General features: G+C 57.4%; 1 protein-coding gene across 2 annotated transcripts; it reads right to left on the bottom strand.

Moving 5' to 3' along the window:
- Positions 1-34: 34 nt before the first annotated feature.
- On the bottom strand, positions 35-19,686 carry CALU (calumenin). 2 transcript variants are annotated; one of them, XM_053977088.1, is made up of 7 exons: positions 19,643-19,686; positions 9,846-10,076; positions 5,828-6,021; positions 2,175-2,341; positions 2,013-2,073; positions 1,528-1,727; positions 35-1,432 (listed from the first exon to the last, which is right to left on the bottom strand). In XM_053977088.1, exons 1-7 carry the CDS (start codon positions 19,669-19,671, stop codon positions 1,328-1,330), a joined length of 987 nt encoding a protein of 328 aa, XP_053833063.1. In that variant the 5' UTR covers positions 19,672-19,686; the 3' UTR covers positions 35-1,327. The 2 variants fall into 2 exon arrangements, with proteins under 2 accessions (XP_053833063.1, XP_053833064.1); XM_053977089.1 differs by lacking the exon at positions 19,643-19,686 and adding an exon at positions 15,283-15,342.
- Positions 19,687-20,268: the final 582 nt, after the last annotated feature.

Genomic DNA, 20,268 nt, shown 5'->3' with positions numbered 1-20,268 from the left:
CTCCCAGATCCTGGTTTGGGGGGACACAGGGAACTGGGGTACGTCCCCCTCGGCCCGTCGGGGGGGTGAACAGTTTTATTGAGTTCCAACCGATCCGGATCCCTTCAATCAGCCCGAGGAGAAAACCAAGGAATAAACCCAGAGGAGGCGAAAAATCCACGTCCAGAGCTGTCACAGGGCTCCAAATCCTCACGGATGGGAGCCGGAGATGTTAGGAGAGGGGCTGTTGCAGGGCTGGGTAGCTGCACCAGAGGCTTTCCCAGGGTTCCAAAAATGACTTCCACTGTCCCAAATCATCCCTGGTGTCCCAAACCAACCCCGACATTCCTAGATCACCCCCAGCATTCCCAGATTCCCAAGCCCTGCACGGGGCCATATTCCCGACCCACTTACCACTGGATTTAGGGAGGGGAGGAAAAGGAGTAGAAAGAGGAGGAGGAGATGGGAGGATCCGGTCAGCCCTTGGAAATCTTTGGGAAAGGATTAAAGGGAAAACCTGGAAATTTGGAGATGGCCGGGCCCAATTCCACGCAGCTCTGGCAGCTGCAGGGAGACAAACAACACAGAAGAGAGAAAACCTCGGGAATTGTCCCAGAGCGGGGTGGGATGAGGCCCTCCCCCAGAGGTTTGGGGGATTCAAGGCACTTGGAGTGGGGCTGGGGAGAAGGGTCTTGCCCAGGTCTCACGGGGCAGCGACAGGGGAGGAGGGTCCAATCTCCCTGGGGTCACCTCCGGGTCACCCCCTGGGTCCTGCTGCTGCTCTGACGGTTTTTGGGGTTTTCTTGGGTTTGAATTTTCATTTCTATGTTCACTCTGCATTCCAATTTCACATCAGTGTTTCCATTTAATTCAATTTCACTTATTTGGTTCCAATTCCATTTCAATCTCAATTTTCAACTTTGATTTCAATGTTTAATTCCAATTCAATTTTTAATTCAAATTTCAGTCCAATTCAAATTCCAATTTTAATTTCAATTTCAGCTTTAATTCCAATTCCAATTCTAATTTTTATTCCAACTGCAATTCCAATCCCAATCCCTCTGTGAATTTCCCACTCCCCCCCAGGCCCCCGGGCCCCGCGACCCCGGACAGCCCCGTCGCTGCCCCCGCGCCAGGGGAGCTGTTCCCACACGTGGTAAAACCAAAACATACAAAAATAACCCAAAAGTCGTTAAAATCCGGGGAAAACCCACAACGAGATGAGCCCCAGGTGCCGGGGGAGTGTGGCTTTCCCGAGCCCCGTCCCCGGGAGCCGGGATGGGGTTTCTCCGCGGCAGGAACGGCCTCGGCGAGGGACGGAGCCCATAAAGGGGTGCCGGCGTCGAGCCTAGAACTCGTCGTGCCGCACCAGCGCCTCCCCGAAGTCCGTGGCCTGGCTGCCCACGAACAGGTCTGACTTGTCCACGATCTCCTCCCGCGTCAGCTTTCCGTCCTGCAGGGAACGCCACATCCCGCTATTTCCCCATCCCGCTATTCCCCCACTCCTCCCATCCCGCTCCCCAAACCCCCCCAGAGCTGCTGGCCCACCTTGTCCTGGTCGGACTCATAGACGAGGTGCCGGGCCTCAGCCTCGGCGTGGTCGTAGTCCGAGGGCAGGATCCAATCCTTGGTCTCCTCCTTGTCCATCTTCCCATCCCTGTTCTTGTCCCGGAACTCCACGAACTGTTCCCGCTCCGTCTTCACCCACTCAGGCTCATCAGCATCACCGTCCTGGCTGTACATGTCACCTGGGGGGACAGCAGGATCAGGATCAGCCCCACGGCCCTGTCCCCACCCCAAGGATTGACCCAAAGCTTTGAGTTCCCTAAATCCCTAAATTCCCTAAAACCCCAAAGCACCACCTGGGTCATGATTTCACCCAAAAATCCTCAGTGGAGGCCTGGGGGCAGGTGGAAGTTGAGAGAAAGAAGAACATTCTGTGAGGGGGAGGACTGGGAAGGACACAGTAGCAGTGGCTCCCACAGGACAGGGACACCGAGGGGACAGGGATAGGACACGGAGCGGTGTCTCACCGATGTACTCCTCCAGGTCAATGAAACCATCGCCGTTCTTGTCAATGTCCTCCATGGTTTCCTGCAAGAAGATGCCAGCGTGAGCCGGGCCCGGGGCAATTCCTGCCCCTCTGTGACCACCCACCACCAGAGCTGCCGAAAGTGTTTCTGTGCTGGCCCCACCTGCACAACGATGTCCTTCATGTAGTCGTACTCCTCGGGGTGCAGGAAGGCCGTGAACTCCTCCTTGGTGGCCGCCAGGTCCCCGTCCTTGTCGGCCATCTTGAAGCGCCGCTCGTCCCGCACCATCATCTGCTTGTAGTTGAAGCCATCGTCAGGGTCCGGATCGTCTGCGAGGGAGCACAGGGAGCACCTGGGTCAGCTCGGGCAGGACGAGGACCCCGTAACCACCCACACAACCTCAACCCAACGCTACATTCTCAGTTCAACCTCAGCTCAAGCTCAACCTCCTCTACTGAACCTCAACTTCCTCTCATCTTCAACCTCAAGACAGCTTCAATCTCCTCAACCCAACCTCAACCTCCTCCACTCAAGCTCCTGAACATAACCTTCTCATCCTCAACTTCCTCAATGCAACCTCAACATCCTCCACCCCACCTCAAACTCAACTCAACTTCCTCCCTCTCAGCACAACCTCCCGACGCTTTGCCAACAAAAGCTCAGTTGCAGCCACCACTTCTCTCCTGTGCCCATTCCCAGGAGAAGGAGGAGCTGCAGAAGCCCTGGGATCATGGCATTCCCAGGGAGAGGCCCCAAAAGACAGGGCTTGGGGGCTTTGGCCAGCACGGCCAGAGGCTCAACATGAACTATTTTGGGAGGGGAATGTGTAAGGGGATCTCACTCGCTGCTGGCAGTGGCAGGGCCAGGAGGCATCGGCCGGGTGGGACTGCGGGGCACGCGTGGCCGCTTGGCACAGCCCCGCCAGCAGCAGGACAGGAGTTCCAGACACAGCAGCGTCCAGCAGCCCGTGGAGAATGTGAATCCTCGGGGACACTGCCACACTCTGCTTAAATTAAGCCAGAGGCAGGCCCCATCTAATAAGAAGGTCCAAAAGCCTTTGTGTCCCTGCTCTGTTACCTGGGACAAAAGGCGAGCCCTGGATTAAGGGGCTCAGGATTAAGGAGCTCTGGAGCATCCATTAAATATCCAAAGATTTTGACTTTAAGGCAGCTCTAGGGCAGAATGAACCCCAAATTCCACATTCTGTTCCCAAGGTTATGAGAAGCAGCATAGCCCCGAACAAGGAAACCTTCAGGACCAGCGCCATTAATAGATGATTCCTTAATTGCTGTTGAGCTAATTAATGGGTTTGATGGGGGAGTGGTGGGGGGCAGATGGGTTAAAAAGGGCTAAACCACCCAAAGTCCCCAAAGTTACTTCCTGCCTTGGTCCTGGGCTGGGAGAGGTTTGGGGGAGCAGAGGGAGGGGAAGCAGACAGAGCAGACAGAGCCAGGGTTTTGCTCAGAGTATGGCAGCAAAGCCACAAACTCAACCCAACATCTTGTGTCCTGGTTTTGGATCCCACCATGGGATTGAGGAATTAACAAAAAGAGGAGTGGTGATGATGATGATAATATTCTGATTTTGAAGGGAGTTTCAAAGGAATTTCCAGTCTCAGATTAAGCTCTTGGTCGTTTATCACTCGATATTCCCTGCTTCCCAGGACTCCCCCCAGCAGAACCCCACGCTGCTCCATGACACTTCTGGGGGCCACACGGTGACTCATCCTGGTGTGTAATTAATTAATTAATAAAACCACTCCCAGCACCTCATTTTGCTGACAAAACACCACATTCTGGACCCTCCAGAGCAACTGAGGGCAATGCCTGGCCCCATGCATCCCTTGGCCACGGGTCAACACTCAGGAGGCACTTCCAGGGGCATTCCAGCCCCAGTCTGGCCAGGGAGGGGAGCGAGGAGAAGATAGGGGAACATTTTAGCAGCAAGGAGCTGTGGAAAAGTAATTCCTGCCGAGAGGAGCCAGAGCCAGAGCGTGAGGCAGGATCCTCCCGGCACTCCGTAAGGACACAAGTATGTGGGAGCAGCAGGAGTGGAGGCTCCTCCGGGGCCTGCCAAGGGCACGCGGCCTCCAGCACCGCTCCAGCCTTGGAACCTCCACTGCAGGAGGGAGCTCCTCCTTGAGCTCATTAAGGGAGCTCTGTTAATTCAGGGTTCTCTCGTTAAGGCTTTTCCTCGTGGATGTTCATACTTTTCTCTATCCAACACCTGCAGGTCCTAAATGCCACGCCAGATTCCTCAAAGAGTGCTCAAACCCCTCCCAGGACCTGTCTGCCCCCTTCCAGGCTGGATTTACACAGGCAGATTAGCCCAGACCCCAGGAACCCATGGCAAAGGGAGGTTTGGGAGGTGCTGCCCCAGCCCAGGGGTGTCATGGGGCCTTCCCTGGCCACCAGCACAGCAAATCCAGATCCTCCCTGATCCCAAGGGAGATGGATGAGCCTCCTGTGCAGCGGCTCCCCCTCTGCACATCCCGCAGAACAGTTTGACTATTTTTGGCAATATTTAGGAAATTAGAGTGGATTCGACACTCCAGAGCTGCAGCTCCTCCACCCGGGCCAGTCTACAGTGCTGGAGGCCAGAGCTGGCACAGGGCTTGAGGGTTTAAGGTTTTAACCCCAAAAGTGCTGTTGCTTCCCTCACTCCCAGGGATGACTGAAGCCATGCCACACTGCTGGCCCAGCAAGTGTCCCAAAATCCCTGAGTTGTGGGGTCTAACACTGCTCCCAGGACAAGGGAAAGTGACTGAAATCTCTGCTAGTGGTTTTTTGGGTTTGAGGATGCAATGGACACACCAAGGTGGCTCCACAGCCGCAGATTAGTGGGTTCCACCTGCAGGTCCCAAATTCCCCCACAAGCCAGGAATTCCAAAGGGCTGGAAAGCCCTATTCCCACATGCCATTCATCCCAAAATCACCTGGAATCAGCCCAGAGCTGCATTTGTCACCAGGGACATTAATAATGTCCAAGTGTGGCTGCAGAGGGGAAAAGGAGGGTGTGAGGTGTGTAAACTTTCCATTGGGGAGATTTCCATGTATTTTGGGTTCTTTTTCTTGGATTTCTCTTTGCTAATGCCACCAGGAGATCAATTTGTAGAGTTTTAGAGGTTTTAAAGTGTAACATCTTGGGGACATCTGCTCCAGCTGGCCCCACGTATGCCAAGAGAACATCCTACATCATATTCCTGTGCTTATCCCAGGGGACAAATCCATCCCAGGTCAGCCAAGCACCAGCCCAGCACAGCTCCACACTCTCAACCACAACTTCCTAATCCAGGCCCCGAACTCCCCCTTCACCACAACCCCACCCGGATCAGTGTCCATCTGACCCACCACCACTCTGTGAGCCCATCCCAATCCCTGACCACTCACTGACCACTGTGCCACGAGCCCACCCTGATCCATGACCACCCACTGACCACTGTGCCACAATCCCACCCTGATCCATGACCACTCACTGACCTCTGTGCCACAATCCCACCCTGATCCATGACCACTCACTGACCACTGTGCCACAATCCCACCCTGATCCATGACCACTCACTGACCACTGTGCCACAATCCCACCCTGATCCATGACCACCCACTGACCACTGTGCCACAATCCCACCCTGATCCATGACCACCCACTGACCACTGTGCCACAATCCCACCCTGATCCATGACCACCCACTGACCACTGTGCCACAATCCCACCCTGATCCGCCTCCATCCCACCAGCCCTCGGTGACCCAAAGCAGAGCAGGACGTCCCAGCTGCTGGCTCCAGGAAAGACTCATCCCAAGAGCCAGGACCTACCCAGGATATATCCATAGGTGGCATTTTTATACTCCTCCCAGGAAACAAGTCCATCCTCATTGAGGTCATGGCCCTTCCACTGGCGCTCCACATCCTCATAAATCCAGCGCTTTTGGGCAAACTTGATCCAGGCCTTCAGCTCCTCCACTGTCACAAACCCGTCTCCATCCGCATCTATCTTCCCTACAATCTTCCTGTGGGAAACACAGAGAAATGCAGCAGAAGTTAAAAAAAATGAGGGGTTAGCAGGGAGGGAATGGGAAGGGGCAGAGGGGGCAAGTTGAGGTCATTACAGAATTTGGGAATTCAACCATTTGGAGAGTTTATCCTTAAAACCAGCATATGGTTCAGCTGCCAAAACTTTGGCTCAGACATGAAAATCCCTGGCTCGGCCACTTTTGGACCACTCAGGTTTTGGTTTCTTCAGAAATTATGAGTTTTAGGGGAAAAACTTCCTTTTAAGCCCCTGGGAAAGACCCATCCATGTGTCCTTTGACCAAGGCAGTGCAGGTGATGAGTACAGACCCGTATTTATATTAAAAATGGGAATATTGGCTCTGCCTCTCCTGGTGATGCCAGGAGAAAGTTTGAGGTGGTTATAGAATTTGCAAATTCAACCACTTGAGAAGTTTATCTTTAAAACCAACATTTGGGTTAGCTGCCGAAAAGCAAGGTCAGCTGCCAGAACTGTTCTGGACACAGGAAACACTGGCTCAGACATGGAAATCACCAGCTTGGCCACTCTTGAACCGCTCAAGTTTTGGTTCCTTCAGGAATTATGAATTTTAGGGGAAAACCTTCCCTGTTAAATCTTAGGAAAGCTCCATCTGCACGGCCTCCCGCCTCGCCGGCGCCGGGCGAGGAGCACGGATGCGAATTTCTGCTAAACCCGGGAAGTTTGGCTCTGCGGGAGGAATCGGAGCCGCCCAAGCCCCGCGGAGCAGAGCAGCCCCGGTGCCGGGCCGGTCCCGCCCGCTGCCCGGGGCAGACACCGGAGCCGCAGCCCCAGAGCCGCGTGCCTCCGTTATTTTTAGCAGCAGCTGTAGGAAAGGCCGGCAGGAATGCAGGATCCAGGGGCAGATGGAGCCGGGGGGTGGGGGCTGCTTGATCCGCAGTGTTCGCTCCCCAGACAACACCCAGCTCTGTGCTGGGGAAGTTTTGGGCTCCTTGGATGAAAATCGGGGATAACGGTCCCAAAATCCTTTGTCTGGTGAAGCGGGATCCTGGCTTTTTCCTTTAACGTGAAGGTTTAACAGAAAACAGTTCAGGAATCCTGAGCTCCAGCCCAGGTATCTGAGGAATTTTAGAAGACAGGTGGAAAACACAGAATTTTAAATTTTAGATCACCACTAGGACTTTCAATTCCAAAAACACTGACGCAAAGGGAAAGCTGGGCACCGGAGCCACCCATGCTCACACCCAGGTTTCCGTGTTTCAGAATTGCCTTGGTCTAGGAAAACCAGGAATTCCTCTGTGGCACAAAGGATGTTCCTGGCAATGAGAAGCTGGAGAGAGACTAGAAGAACAAGAGGAAAATGCGGAATTTAGTTCTGGCAGTGAGAGGCCAGAGTGGGGGCAGTGGGCAGGGCTTGGAGACCTGAGTGATTTTAAAGAGAAATAGATAAAATAAATATGTAAATATAAAAAATAGCTCACCAATAGTGCCCAAATTTATGCAGAAATATGTAAAATATTAGAGAAATATTAAGAATTTTATATATCAATGTGCAAAGCATCTCTTCCAATATTTCTGATCAAACACAGCAATATGCAAAATGTCACATAAACGTTCAGAATTTTCCATATAAGTATATAACAAGTCAATCAATATTTTAAGATTCTGCATAGAAGTATGTAAAGTATCACATGGATATTAAACATTTGTCCATGTAGGTATATAAACCACAAATAAATCTGTCAAATCCTTCCTATTGCAGAGAAAACATTCTGTGTTTCCCTCTCCCAAGAAGGTACACCACCGGCAATGGGATTTATTAGGGAAAATCCCTAGAATGGAGGACCAGAGCCAGCAGGGGTTGATGGCCCGGCCGTTTTTCCAGGGCAGTTTCTATGGGGTTAACTAGGAAACAGCTTCCCAGGGAAGCCAAACCCTCTCCAGGCTCTCCGAGTGCTCAGGAAGCTCCCAAACCTCCTCCCCACCCTGCTCCGGGGGCTGGCACCAGCTGCTCCCGGCTGCTTTCCCAGGGCAGCAGCCACCAAACCCTTCCACTTTCCCAAAGCCCCGTCCTGCCCCCCTGCCCGGGCGGGCAGCAGATGTTGGGGAAGGGCCGGCAGCTGCTCGCCGTTCCCACTCGCCGCTCCCAGGGATCGGCGTGCCCGGCGCCGCTGCCAGGGAACGGCACAGCCGCCGGGACACAGCGGGGCCGGCGGGCAGCGCGCCCAAAGCCCCGAAAGGCAGCGAGGGCAGCGGAGCCGGCGCTCTGGCAGGAAAAGCGGCCCTTGCTGCAGCACAGCCCCGCTGAAGGACAGAGCTCACTGAACCAGCCCGCGATAAGGGCTTATCAAAGCACCTCCAGCTCGGGATGGCCCCTGCGGACAGGTCTGGGGCTGTTTGTGCGGTAAATCCCTGATGGAAAGGCGTTCCGGCGGTAACTCGGCAGAACAATGGGATTGAGCCGTGACGGAGCTCTGGGATCACAGCCCTGGGATCGGGAGAGGCCGGGGGAGGCCCAGCTTCCCTCGGATCTGACGCTGCTGCAGGGGCATCGAGGCACGCTCTGATTGTGCCAGGAGGCAAAATGCCTCCGGATCCTATATTTTGGAGCTTATGGAGCGACCAGGGCCTGGCTCCAAGGGACCATGGGGTTTTCCAGTTTAAATTGTCCCTGGAGGGAGGAAATCCCCTCCGGCTAAGAAGTGCTGGGGGAGAGGCCAGCACCTCCTTCCTGCTGGGGGCCTGGACAATCCATAGGGATGGATGGCACCCATCCGGGCACCTGCACCTGGCACCCCCTGCCCTGCACATCCCGCTGTGGGAATTTGCTCACTCTGGAAGTGACCCCAGCACCCACACGTGGTTGAGCTTTTCTTTCCCATCAGGGAGCACCATTTCCAAAAAACAGCCCAAAATTCACCATGGGCTGTGGTAGTGGCTCCTCCAGCAGCAGCAGGGTTGGGATGCTTGGCTGGAAAAAATCAAAGTCTGAATAAAAAAGGAGAGATTCAGGTGGGATACTGGGAAGGAATTTTTGGCTAGGAGGGTGGGCAGGCCCTGGCACAGGGTGCCCAGAGCAGCTGGGGCTGCTCCTGCATCCCCGGCAGTGCCCAAGGCCAGGCTGGGCACTGGGGCTGGAGCAGCCTGGGACAGTGGGAGGTGTCCCTGCCATGGCAGGGGTGGCACTGCAGGGGCTCTGAGCTCCCTTCCCACACAAACCATTCCATGAAAACCCAGCCAAAGGCATCCAGTTCCAAGATGACTGGACATCCTGAGAAGTGTCCCGAGCTCCCCAGGGAGCCTCTGTCCCCCAGCCCCCCCGGCCCTGCTGGAGGCTGCAGTTCCCAGGTCTGAGCCACCCCGAGCCCCAGAACAACTGCGGCAGCAGCTGCTGCGGAGGCACCCGGCCCTGCACTGCTCCCAGAACCATCCCAGGGCAGATCCCAGGGCAGGCATGGCCAGATCCCAGGGGAAGCACGGCCAGATCCCAGGAGAAGCACGGCCATCGTGGGGTCCCAGCAGAGACGCCGGAGGGGAATCTCCATACAGGCTCTGTTGTCCCAACTCCCAACCAACTTCCAGCTGAGAAATACCAGTGACCCCAGGGGCTCCAGAGGCACCCAGAGCACATGGAGCGAGCACGGCACAGCACAGACCACCCCCTCCTCCCCTGCCCTGGACTTTCGGGGAATGCCTGGCACAGGAAATGGCTCCGGTGACTTTTTTGGGGAATGCCTGGTGCCGGGCATGAATTCCTAGGCTGGGAGCGGGGCCTCCCGCAGGGGGAGCGGTGCACGTGTGGCTGCATTCCCGCTCTGGGAAGGGTCGGGAAGCTGTCCTTACCCCAGGCGCTCCTTGCTCTCCTCCGGCGTGAGCTGGTCGAAGCTCTTGGCCTCGTCGGCGCCCAGGAAGGCGTCGTGGTCGTAGTCGAAGCTCTGGGCGTCGTCGTGCTCGCGGGCGCTGAGCGGGGCCTCCCGCACCACCCGCTCCTTGCGCTCCGTGGGCTTGGCCGAGCCGCACAGCGCCCACACGCCCAGGCACAGCAGGAGCCGCGGGAACCGCATCGTGCCGGGCCTGCGGGGACAGGGACACTGCTGTGGGACAGGGACACTGCCGTGGGACAGGGACACTGGGACAGGGACACTGCTGTGGGACAGGGACACCGCCGTGGGACAGGGACACCGCTGTGGGACAGGGACACCGCCATGGGACAGGGACACTGGGACAGGGACACTGCTGTGGGACAGGGACATTGCCGTGGGACGGAGACACTGCCATGGGACAGGGACACTAGGACAGGGACACTGCTGTGGGACAGGGACACTGCCGTGGGACAGGGACACTAGGACAGGGACACTGCTGTGGGACAGGGACACCGCTGTGGGACAGGGACACTGGGACAGGGACACCGCTGTGGGACGGGGACATTGCCGTGGGACAGGGACACTGCTGTGGGACGGAGACACTGCCATGGGACAGGGACACTGCCATGGGACAGGGACACTGCTGTGGGACGGGGACATTGCCGTGGGACGGAGACACTGGGACAGGGACACTGCCGTGGGACAGGGACACTGGGACAGGGACACTGCTGTGGGACAGGGACACTGCCGTGGGACGGAGACATGGGGACAGGGACACTGCTGTGGGACAGGGACACTGCCGTGGGACAGGGACACTGGGACAGGGACACTGCTGTGGGACAGGGACACTGGGACAGGGACACTGGCACAGGGACACTGGCACAGGGATACCACCATGGGACAGGGACACTGGCACAGGGACACTGCCGTGGGACAGTGACAGTGGGACAGGGACACTGGGACAGGCACACTGCTGTGGGACAGGGACACTGGCACAGGGACACTGCTGTGGGACAGGGACACTGCCGTGGGACAGGGACACTGGGACAGGGACACCACCATGGGACAGGGACACCGCCGTGGGACAGGGACACTGCCTGGGACAGGGACACTGCCATGGGACAGGGACACTGCTGTGGGACAGGGACATTGCCGTGGGACAGGGACACCGCCGTGGGACAGGGACACTGCTGTGGGACAGGGACACCGCCGTGGGACAGGGACACTGTGGTGGGACAGGGACACTGGGACAGGGACACTGCTGTGGGACAGGGACACTGGGACAGGGACACTGCTGTGGGACAGGGATACTGCTGTGGGACAGGGACACTGTGGTGAGACAGGGACACTGCCATGGGATAGGGACACTACCATGGGATAGAGACACTGCCGTGGGACAGGGACACCGCCGTGGGATGGGGACACTGCTGTGGGACAGGGACACCGCCGTGGGACAGGGACAGTGCTGTGGGATGGGGACATTGCTGTGGGACAGGGACACTGCCGTGGGATGGAGACACTGGGACAGGGACACCGCCGTGGGACGGGGACATTGCCGTGGGACGGAGACACTGCCATGGGACAGGGACACCGCGTGGGACGGGGACATTGCTGTGGGACAGGGACACTGTGGTGGGACAGGGACACTGTGGTGGGACAGGGACACTGTGGTGGGACAGGGACACTGGGACAGGGACACTGCTGTGGGACAGGGACACTGCCGTGGGATAGGGACACTGCCCTGGGACAGGGACACTGCTGTGGGACAGGGACACTGCCGTGGGATAGGGACACTGCCCTGGGACAGGGACACTGCGGTGGGATGGGGACAGCAAGACAGGGACAGCGCTGTGGGTCAGGGACAGCGGGACAGGGACACCGCAGTGGGACGGGGACACCACGATGGGCCGGGGACATCGCAACGGGCACCAGGCAGCACCAGGGCCAGAACAGGGAGGGACAGCAATAGGGCATGCTGTTGAGGAAAAATGGGGATTAAGGCAGGTCACTTGGGAAGAATAGGGTTTAAGGCCAGTTATCTTGGAAAAATGGGGGATTAGGACATGTTATTGGGGAAAAAACAGATTAACAATAATACAGATTATGGGAGCAGAAATGATCAATTAATCCAGGTGATCTGGATGAAATGATAAATACGAGTTGTCTGGGCAAGATGATGATTTAATGCAGACTGTCTGGGAAAAATGGGGAATTACTGCACATTATTCAGGAAAATGGAGAATTAGTGCAGATTTGTGTGGGCACAAATGACTAATAAATGCAAATTATGCGGGAAAAGGATGAATTCCTGCATATTCTTAGGTCAGATTTATTAATTGATCCTAATTATCAGGGCACTGTAATGAACTAATATGGGTTATCTGGGCAAAAGTGATTCACTGACACGGATTATCAGGGCACAGGGATAAATTAACACAGATTATCAGGGCACGGTAACTAATTAACACAGATTATCGGGGCACAGGGATTAATTAACAGAGATTATCGGGGCACAGGGAATTTCCAGTCCCTGTGCACGTGGGCAAGGTCCCGTTTCCCCGGAGCTGCTCCCGACCCCATCCCAGAGCCCCTCAGAGCAGCAGCTGGGCTGGGAAGGGATCCAGGGGTGGGGAAAGGGGTCCTGGCGGGAAGGAAGGAAGGAAGGAAGTGGATCCAGATGCGAGGAATGTGGAGGACGTGCACACACCCCCCTGCTCTCCCCCCCCAAGCCCTGGTGCTCCCCCAGACCCGCTGCAGGTGAATCCTCCCCCACAGACCCGATCCCCCCGCGCTGGGACCCGCCTGACCAAACCACCCACATGTGCCTGGGATCCTCTGGAAGCATTCCAGAGGCTCGTCCCTTTAAAGCCCAACAGAAACTCAGGTGCTCCCCATGCTTGTCACTGAGATCCCAACTTAGATCCCATCATAGATCGGGGTGTTCCCCACCCTGATCTCTTTAAATTTCACTCCAGGTATTCATCATCCTGATGTATTTAGCCTTAAATTGTAATCAAGATATTTATGATTTTAACTCTTTCACTCTAAATTTAATCCAGATATTCACCACCCAGAGCTCTTAAATGCAAATTTAATTCAATACATTCCCCATCCTTATTGCTTTAACCTAAATTTAAACCCAAGATATTTCCCATCCTTACCCCTTTAAATTTACATCCAGGTCTTCCCCATCCAGAGCTCTTAAATATAAATGTAAACCCAGGTATTGCCATTCTGTATCTCTTTAAGTCTGTGGTTTAAAATCCAGGTATTCCCCTTCAGCCTGAACCTCAGCCCTTTAACCTGAACTCACACCAAGGAGTTCTGCCCCAGGAGTGACCCAGGAGTGACCAGGAGTGACCTGGGATTGGTCCCGTGTCAAACCAAGACACTGGTGGCAGAACATGGGGGAAAGGACACGGAAAAGCCCTTTCCTTCCTTTTTTTGAATGAGGATTTATCAGACACAGAAGATCCACAAACTTCAATTCCTTGGAAGTGGGGAAGGAGGGGGCATGGTGAGGGGATTTGCGTTATGAAGAATAAAAGTCACTTTTTTAGTGTTTCTGGGGAGGAGAAACCTTCCAGGAGGAAAAGCCAGTGCCAGGTGTACGTGGAGCTCTGGCTATCCCCATCCCAAGGAGCCAACTCCTGCTCCCCCGGGATATCCCTGTCCCCAGGAGCTGACTCCTGGTATCCCTGGATATCCCCGTCCCCAGGAGCTGACTCCTGTTCCCCCTGGATATCCCCGTCCCCAGGAGCTGACTCCTGGTATCCCTGGATATCCCCGTCCCCAGGAGCTGACTCCTGGTATCCCTGGATATCCCCGTCCCCAGGAGCTGACTCCTGGTATCCCTGGATATCCCCGTCCCCAGGAGCTGACTCCTGCCCCCCTGGGCACATCCCAGCGGCCAGGGCCTGCCCAGCTGCGTGCTGATCCCAGGATCAGCCCAGCCTGGAGCACAGAGTGACCTGGAACGGGTCAAACAGCCCGATTTTATCTGCCAGTGTCCACACAGGGCCCGGGAGGCACTTGGAAGTGATCAAAGAGGGACAATCCAAGCTCCAGCCGGATCCGGGCAGTGCCGGGGGCCAGGAAAGGTGATCAGAGAGACCAAAACCCACAAACCCACGGTTATCCATAAATAATTCTCCAGGAAAACTTGGCATCATCAGCAGCTCCTGCTGACCAAGGGGATGGGCCCTGGATTCCCTGTGGATCCCAATCCGAGGGAAAGCAGAGCCCCTCTCCTCCCAGCACTGCCTTTGGCAGTGGATCCCTTCCCTCCCAGTAAAGGGTCTCTGGGTGAACTGCAGGGAAGTCGGGAGCAGGAGCCAGTGGTGGGAAGATGTGGGGGTCCAGACCCTCAGCTGGGGAGGAACTCGGAATTCCAGAGGGGCTAGGTGGGATACTGATGGAGGACCTTGAGATTCCAAGGACACTGATGGAGAAACTCGGGATTTCAGGTGGGTTTGATGGGCTGTTGATGGAGGAACCCAGAATTCCCATTGGGTTTGCTGACAGAGGAATTCAGGATCCTGCACTGGGCTTGGAACTGTGGCAACATTTAGAGGAAACTGATGGGAAGAAGCCCCTCCGGACACACATTTCCTACGTGGGAGGCCAACAGGATCCCATAAAACCCCCCACAGGCAACACAATTTGTTCTGGTTTGGGAATCAGCCTCTGTTTCAGCTTTTTAGGGAACGGATCCCATCGGAGCAGCCAGGGAACAATTAACTGGGACCCCGCGGTGCCACCCCAGGGGCACAGCAGGCGTGAGGGGAATCCCGGCCCTGAGAAGGATGAATGGATGTGGAGAGACATCGGGAGCCAAAACCAATCCCGGGGTAGAAACCGGCTGGTCCCGGCCCAGACCAGCCCCAGAGTTCTGGGGGCACTGAGAGCTGCGGGACAGGAGCACGGGTTTGGGGCGGCACCTCCCCGGGCCAGAGTCCCCGTGCAGGGCAGCACCGCGGGTCCCACAGCCCGTTATCCTGGTGTCCCGGGGGTCCCACAGCCCGTTATCCTGGTGTCCCGGGGGTCCCACAGCCCGTTCTCCCGGCGCACGCCCCGGGGATGCCGATGGATTCCCCGGGCCGGTCCCGCCCGGGTCGCGAGATGCGGACGGGGCTCCGTCCTCGGGAACGGCGGTCCCGACCGGCCCAGCCCAGCCGCCCTGGGCCCGCTCACGGGCGGCCCTGGGACGCAGCACCGCGCAGGGGGACGGGCCGCAGGAGTCGCGGACGCGGCGGCGCCGCCGCTCCCGCCCGTTCCCATGGAGACCGGGCCCGGCGCTGCCGCCGCCGCGCTACCGCCACAGCGCAGCGACCCCGCAGAGCCGCTCCCGCCGCTTCCCGCGCCCCAAAACCCGGCCCCGGCCCCGGTGCCCATCGCGGTCCCTGCCCGTCCCTCACCGTCCCCACCGCCGCCGCCGCCGCCGCCGCTCCACGCACCGGAAGTCGGCGCCGCGCCACGCCGCACGGCCCCCCGCGCGCCCTCCCCGCCCACCAATCACGGGCAAGCCACGCCTCCTCCTCCGCGCCGATGCGCGTTTCGATTGGTCTCTTCTGCCGCCACTCCGCCCCTCTGCCCGCCCCCGCCTCGCGCCCCGCCCCCAGCGCCCTCCTCCGGCCCCGCTCCCTCCGGCCCCGCCCACCCTGACGGGTACGCGGGCGCTGATTGGCTGGAAAGCGCCACGTCCTCAGGCGCGCGCCGACCGCCGGCCCCGCCCACCGGGGCATACCGCGCCGCACTGCGCACGCGCATGCGGGAAAGGCAGAGTCACGTGTGTGGGAAAGGCGGGAAAGCCGAGGGGGGGCTGGGGCAGTGGGGCTGAGTGTCCCCCCCTGGTCACCCCCTGGTCACCCCTGGTCACCGCCTGGTCACTGCCTGGTTACTGCCTGGTCACCTCTGGTCACCCCTCGGTCACCTCTGGTCACTGCCTGGTCACCCCCTGGTCACTGCCTGGTCACCTCTGGTCACCGCCCAGTCACCCCCTGGTCACCGCCTGGTCACCCCTGGTCACTCCCAGCCTTTCCCAGCAGGTGAGCGTGGCCCAGCGGAGGGCCCGGACTGCCACAGAGCCACAGACTGAGCGACAGGAGCCCACCCAGAGACCCCCTGAGCTGGACCCGCAGGGGTCACCAATCCAGCTACCAGCCCTACACAGACCCCAGCGCAGGGAAAACCCCACTGCGGAAAGCGGCGTCCACAGAGGAGGCAGAACAGTCACGGAGCAGTCACGGAGCAGTCACGGAGCAGTCACGGAGCACATGGAGCAGTCACAGAGGGCATGGAGCAGTCACAGAGCGGGCACGGAGCAGTCACAGAGCAGTCACGGAGCAGTCACAGAGCAGTCACGGAGCAGTCACGGAGCAGTCACAGAGCACACGGAGCAGTCACGGAGCAGTCACAGAGCACACGGAGCAGTCACGGAGGGCACGGAGCAGTCACAGAGCAGTCATGGAGCACATGGAGCAGTCACAGAGCAGTCACGGAGCAGTCACAGAGCAGTCACAGAGCACACGGAGCAGTCACGGAGCAGTCACAGAGCACACGGAGCAGTCACGGAGGGCACGGAGCAGTCACAGAGCAGTCATGGAGCACATGGAGCAGTCACAGAGCAGTCACGGAGCAGTCACGGAGCAGTCACAGAGCACACGGAGCAGTCACGGAGGGCACGGAGCAGTCACAGAGCAGTCACAGAGCACACGGAGCAGTCACGGAGCAGTCACAGAGCACACGGAGCAGTCACGGAGCAGTCACAGAGCAGTCACAGAGCACACGGAGCAGTCACAGAGCAGTCACGGAGCAGTCACAGAGGGCACGGAGCAGTCACGGAGCACACGGAGCAGTCACGGAGCACACGGAGCAGTCACGGAGCAGTCACAGAGGGCACGGAGCAGTCCTGCAGCTCTGCTCGAGTGAAGGCAGAGTGTCCAGCAGGGCACAGCCCACTGGGCTTTCTCTCTTGGGGTTTCGGGGAGCGCAGCCTCCTTTCATCCCAAACTGAACGTTCCCTCCTCCCGTCCCCGTGGCTGAGGTGCCGGGAAGGTGGAGCCTGCCTCACATCCCCCTTGGCCCTGGCACCTTCCCCCAGAGTCCAGCAGCTCGGCCTTGTGCCGACCCGTGTCCATTTCAGGGGTCGGGGTGTCTGGGCTCTGGGACAAACCCGCCACAGGCGTTCAGCCCCACTTCAAAGACATCAGCACCCAGAGCCTCACCTGTGGAATTGTTTGGAAACACCTTTCCTATCACCAGTGATCCCAGCCTGGGCATCCCTGGCAGCAGTGTCCAAATGCTCCTGGAGCTCTGGGGCCGTGCCCATTCCCTGGGGAGCCTGGGCAGTGCCCAGCACCCTTGGAAAAGAGCCTTTCCTGATGTCCATCCTATCCCTCCCCTGGCACAGCTCCAGCCGTTCCCTGGGTTCTGAGGTGTTTATCCAGCTGGGCTGGGCACTTTGTCCAGAAAGATCTGGAGAGAGACAGAACTGAAACATCTCAAGGGAGATGTTAAGGCTGCGGAGCCCCAGGAGAGGCCGAGGGAGCTGGGAAGGGGCTGGAGCCCCAGGAGAGGCTGAGGGAGCTGGGAAGGGGCTCAGCCTGGAGCAAAGGAGGCTCAGGGGGGACCTTGTGGCTCTGCACAAGTCCCTGGCAGGAGGGGACAGCCGGGGGGGTCGGGCTGTGCTCCAGGGAACAGGGACAGGAGGAGAGGGAACGGCCTCAGGCTGGGCCAGGGGAGGTGAGGTTGGATATCAGCAGGAATTTCCCCGTGGAAAGGGGGTCAGGCCTCGGCAGGGGCTGCCCAGGGAGCTTTGGAGCCCCCATTCCTGGAGGTGTCCAAGGAATTCCTGGAGGTGGCACTCAGGGCTCTGGGCTGGGGACAGGTGGGGGTCAGGCACAGCTTGGACTGGATGGGCTGGGAGGGCTTTTCCAAGCTCAATGATTCTGAGATTCTGGAAAAGCTTTACTGAGATGCAAAATTATTTTTTCTGGCTTCCCTGGATCAGCTCAGGAGGACCTTGTGGTACAAAGTAAGGAGGTTTGGCAATCACGATGTTCTCTGGTGGCTGCAGCCTTCTCAATAACTCCCAGAGGAATCCATTCCAAGGTTGTAAGGGCACCAACAGGCCTGATGCTTGCAGCTTGTGCCTCTGGGCCATCTTGAAAACTGGGATAACTTTTGCCAGCTTCCAGCTGATTTTGGTTGGAAAAGCCTCCATGACCACTGAGATTCCCCAGCACTGCCAAGGCCACCACTGACCTGTCCCCAGGTGCCACATCCACACAGCTCTGGAATCCCTCCAGGGATGGGGACTCCAGCCCTGTGCCAGGACTGCACAGCCCTTTCCAGGAAGGAATTTCCCCAAAACCCATCCCGAGCCTCCCCTGGCCCAGCCTGAGGCCGTTCCCTCTCCTCCTGTCCCTGTTCCCTGGAGCACAGCCCCACCCCCCCGGCTGTCCCCTCCTGCCAGGGACTTGTGCAGAGCCACAAGGTCCCCCCTGAGCCTCCTTTGCTCCAGGCTCAGCCCCTTCCCAGCTCCCTCGGCCTCTCCTGGGGCTTCATTCCCTTCCCAGCTCCGTTCCCTGGATACATTCCGGCCCCTCTCTCCACACAGGTCCCAGCCACACTCCAGACGTGCCCCAAGCCATGACCACATCGATCCCAAAATAGCCCCAGGGCTCCACGTCCGAAGTGACGGCCCGGCTATAAATACACCTCGCTCTGATGTCCAAGGCTCCCTGCACAAGGTGTGACCCCATCGGCAGGGAATGTCTCCCAGGACCCAAATCCCGCTTTACGGGCTCCCAGCAGCGTCAGGCTCTATTTCCCCCGCGCTGCCTCTGCTCCGTGACACATCAGCGGGCTGAGGTCAGCGCCCAGCCCGCCGGACCATCCCTGCGGCCGCGGCTGCCCAGCTCCCGCGGAGCCGCCGCGGGGAAACCAGCGCTTCCAGCGCCGTGATTCATCCCATCCTGCAGAAATGCCTAAATTAGGGCAGCGGGAGCATCCTGGGGCTGCGGCTCTCCCGTCCCAGGGAGCCGAGCCGGGCAGAGGCTCCCGCAGATATTTACAGTCAGTGAGATAATTCCCACCCTCGGCCCCGCCGGGAGCGCTGCCAGGACTGACACTCGGACACGGCCCCACAAGTGAAGTCACGGGCTGAAAAAGCGCAGCCCAGAATTCCTTGGAAAACCTCCCACTGTGTTTTTCCCCTCGTTAAATCTCCCTCGGTGCTGGAATCACACAGTCTTGAGAGCAAAATAGTCCCAGATATGGGGAACAGACACTGTAAAGCATGAGATTTTTTATCTTATTAACAAAATACATCTCGGGGGTTGAGACGGTTTTTTGAACAAAGGGTGGCTCACGAAGGTTGAAATGTTTAAATTTTTATTAAAATGTAAGTTAAGGGAGTTTAGATGGGGTTTTAAAATTAAAAAAATTGGTTTGAGGGTAATTTTGGTTTTTTAAAAACAAAAATGCTTTAGGAAGTTGAAATGTGAGGGGTTTTTTTGAATAAAATACATTTTGGAGGTGGGCATCGGGAGGCTGTGGGGTGGACACTCGTGCCCAATCCCAGGGACACGGAGCAGCTCCCGGAATCCTGGCCATGGCCCAGCAATGCCCACCAACACCAGGAGGGCTGAGGGGAATTGGAGACTCTTCCTGTGCTCTCCATCAGCTTTCCCCATGGCAGGGGAGGAGTCACCTCTTCCCCCACAGCCTGGCCTGACCGTTCCTGGGGAAGCAAATCCCATTTGACCCACCCACCTTTTGACTCCACAGCTGCTTTTTCTCATGTTAGCTGAGCCGGAGCTCTCTGCTGCTCTGGGAGTGATTTATTGCATTTCCTTACGGAAGTGCTCGTGGAAATCCCTTTTCCTGCCGTTCCGGAGGAGCTGAAGGATTCTGAGCTCCAAGTCCCTCACGAATCCCCTTTTTTCACACCTCGCACCATTCCCATTGTTTCTTTTTTTAGTTCTTCCAGTTTCTCAGTCTTTTAAAGCCATTGACATGTTGCAGCTGGATCCTCTTCTCTCCCTCTATTTAGCAAAAGGCAAAAGCCACTCCCAATTCCTGTTTTCTTGTCTTGCCCTCCCCAGTCCCCCAAACCTGCTGGTTTTGCCCACACTGTGGACATTTAGGGTTTCTCTGCTCAGACAGCACTGACAGACATTTCCCCTCCCCAGTGGTCTTGTCCCACTCCCAAATGTCGGTGAGAGCAGATCCCAAACTGGGTAAAAATTCTGATTTTAACACACTTCCCAGCTGGATATTTATTAATGGGACCTTCAGACACTTCTAAATCCCAGAATTTAGGAAGGCATGTTATTTATTAACCAGCTTTTTGGCTGCAGCCATGTTTGCCCCGTTGTCACACACCCCAGCCAGCAAAG

Source organism: Vidua macroura, chromosome 5 (assembly GCF_024509145.1).
Source record: "Vidua macroura isolate BioBank_ID:100142 chromosome 5, ASM2450914v1, whole genome shotgun sequence".
NCBI lineage: Eukaryota > Metazoa > Chordata > Aves > Passeriformes > Viduidae > Vidua > Vidua macroura.
This window is presented reverse-complemented; position numbering and strand designations above follow the sequence as displayed.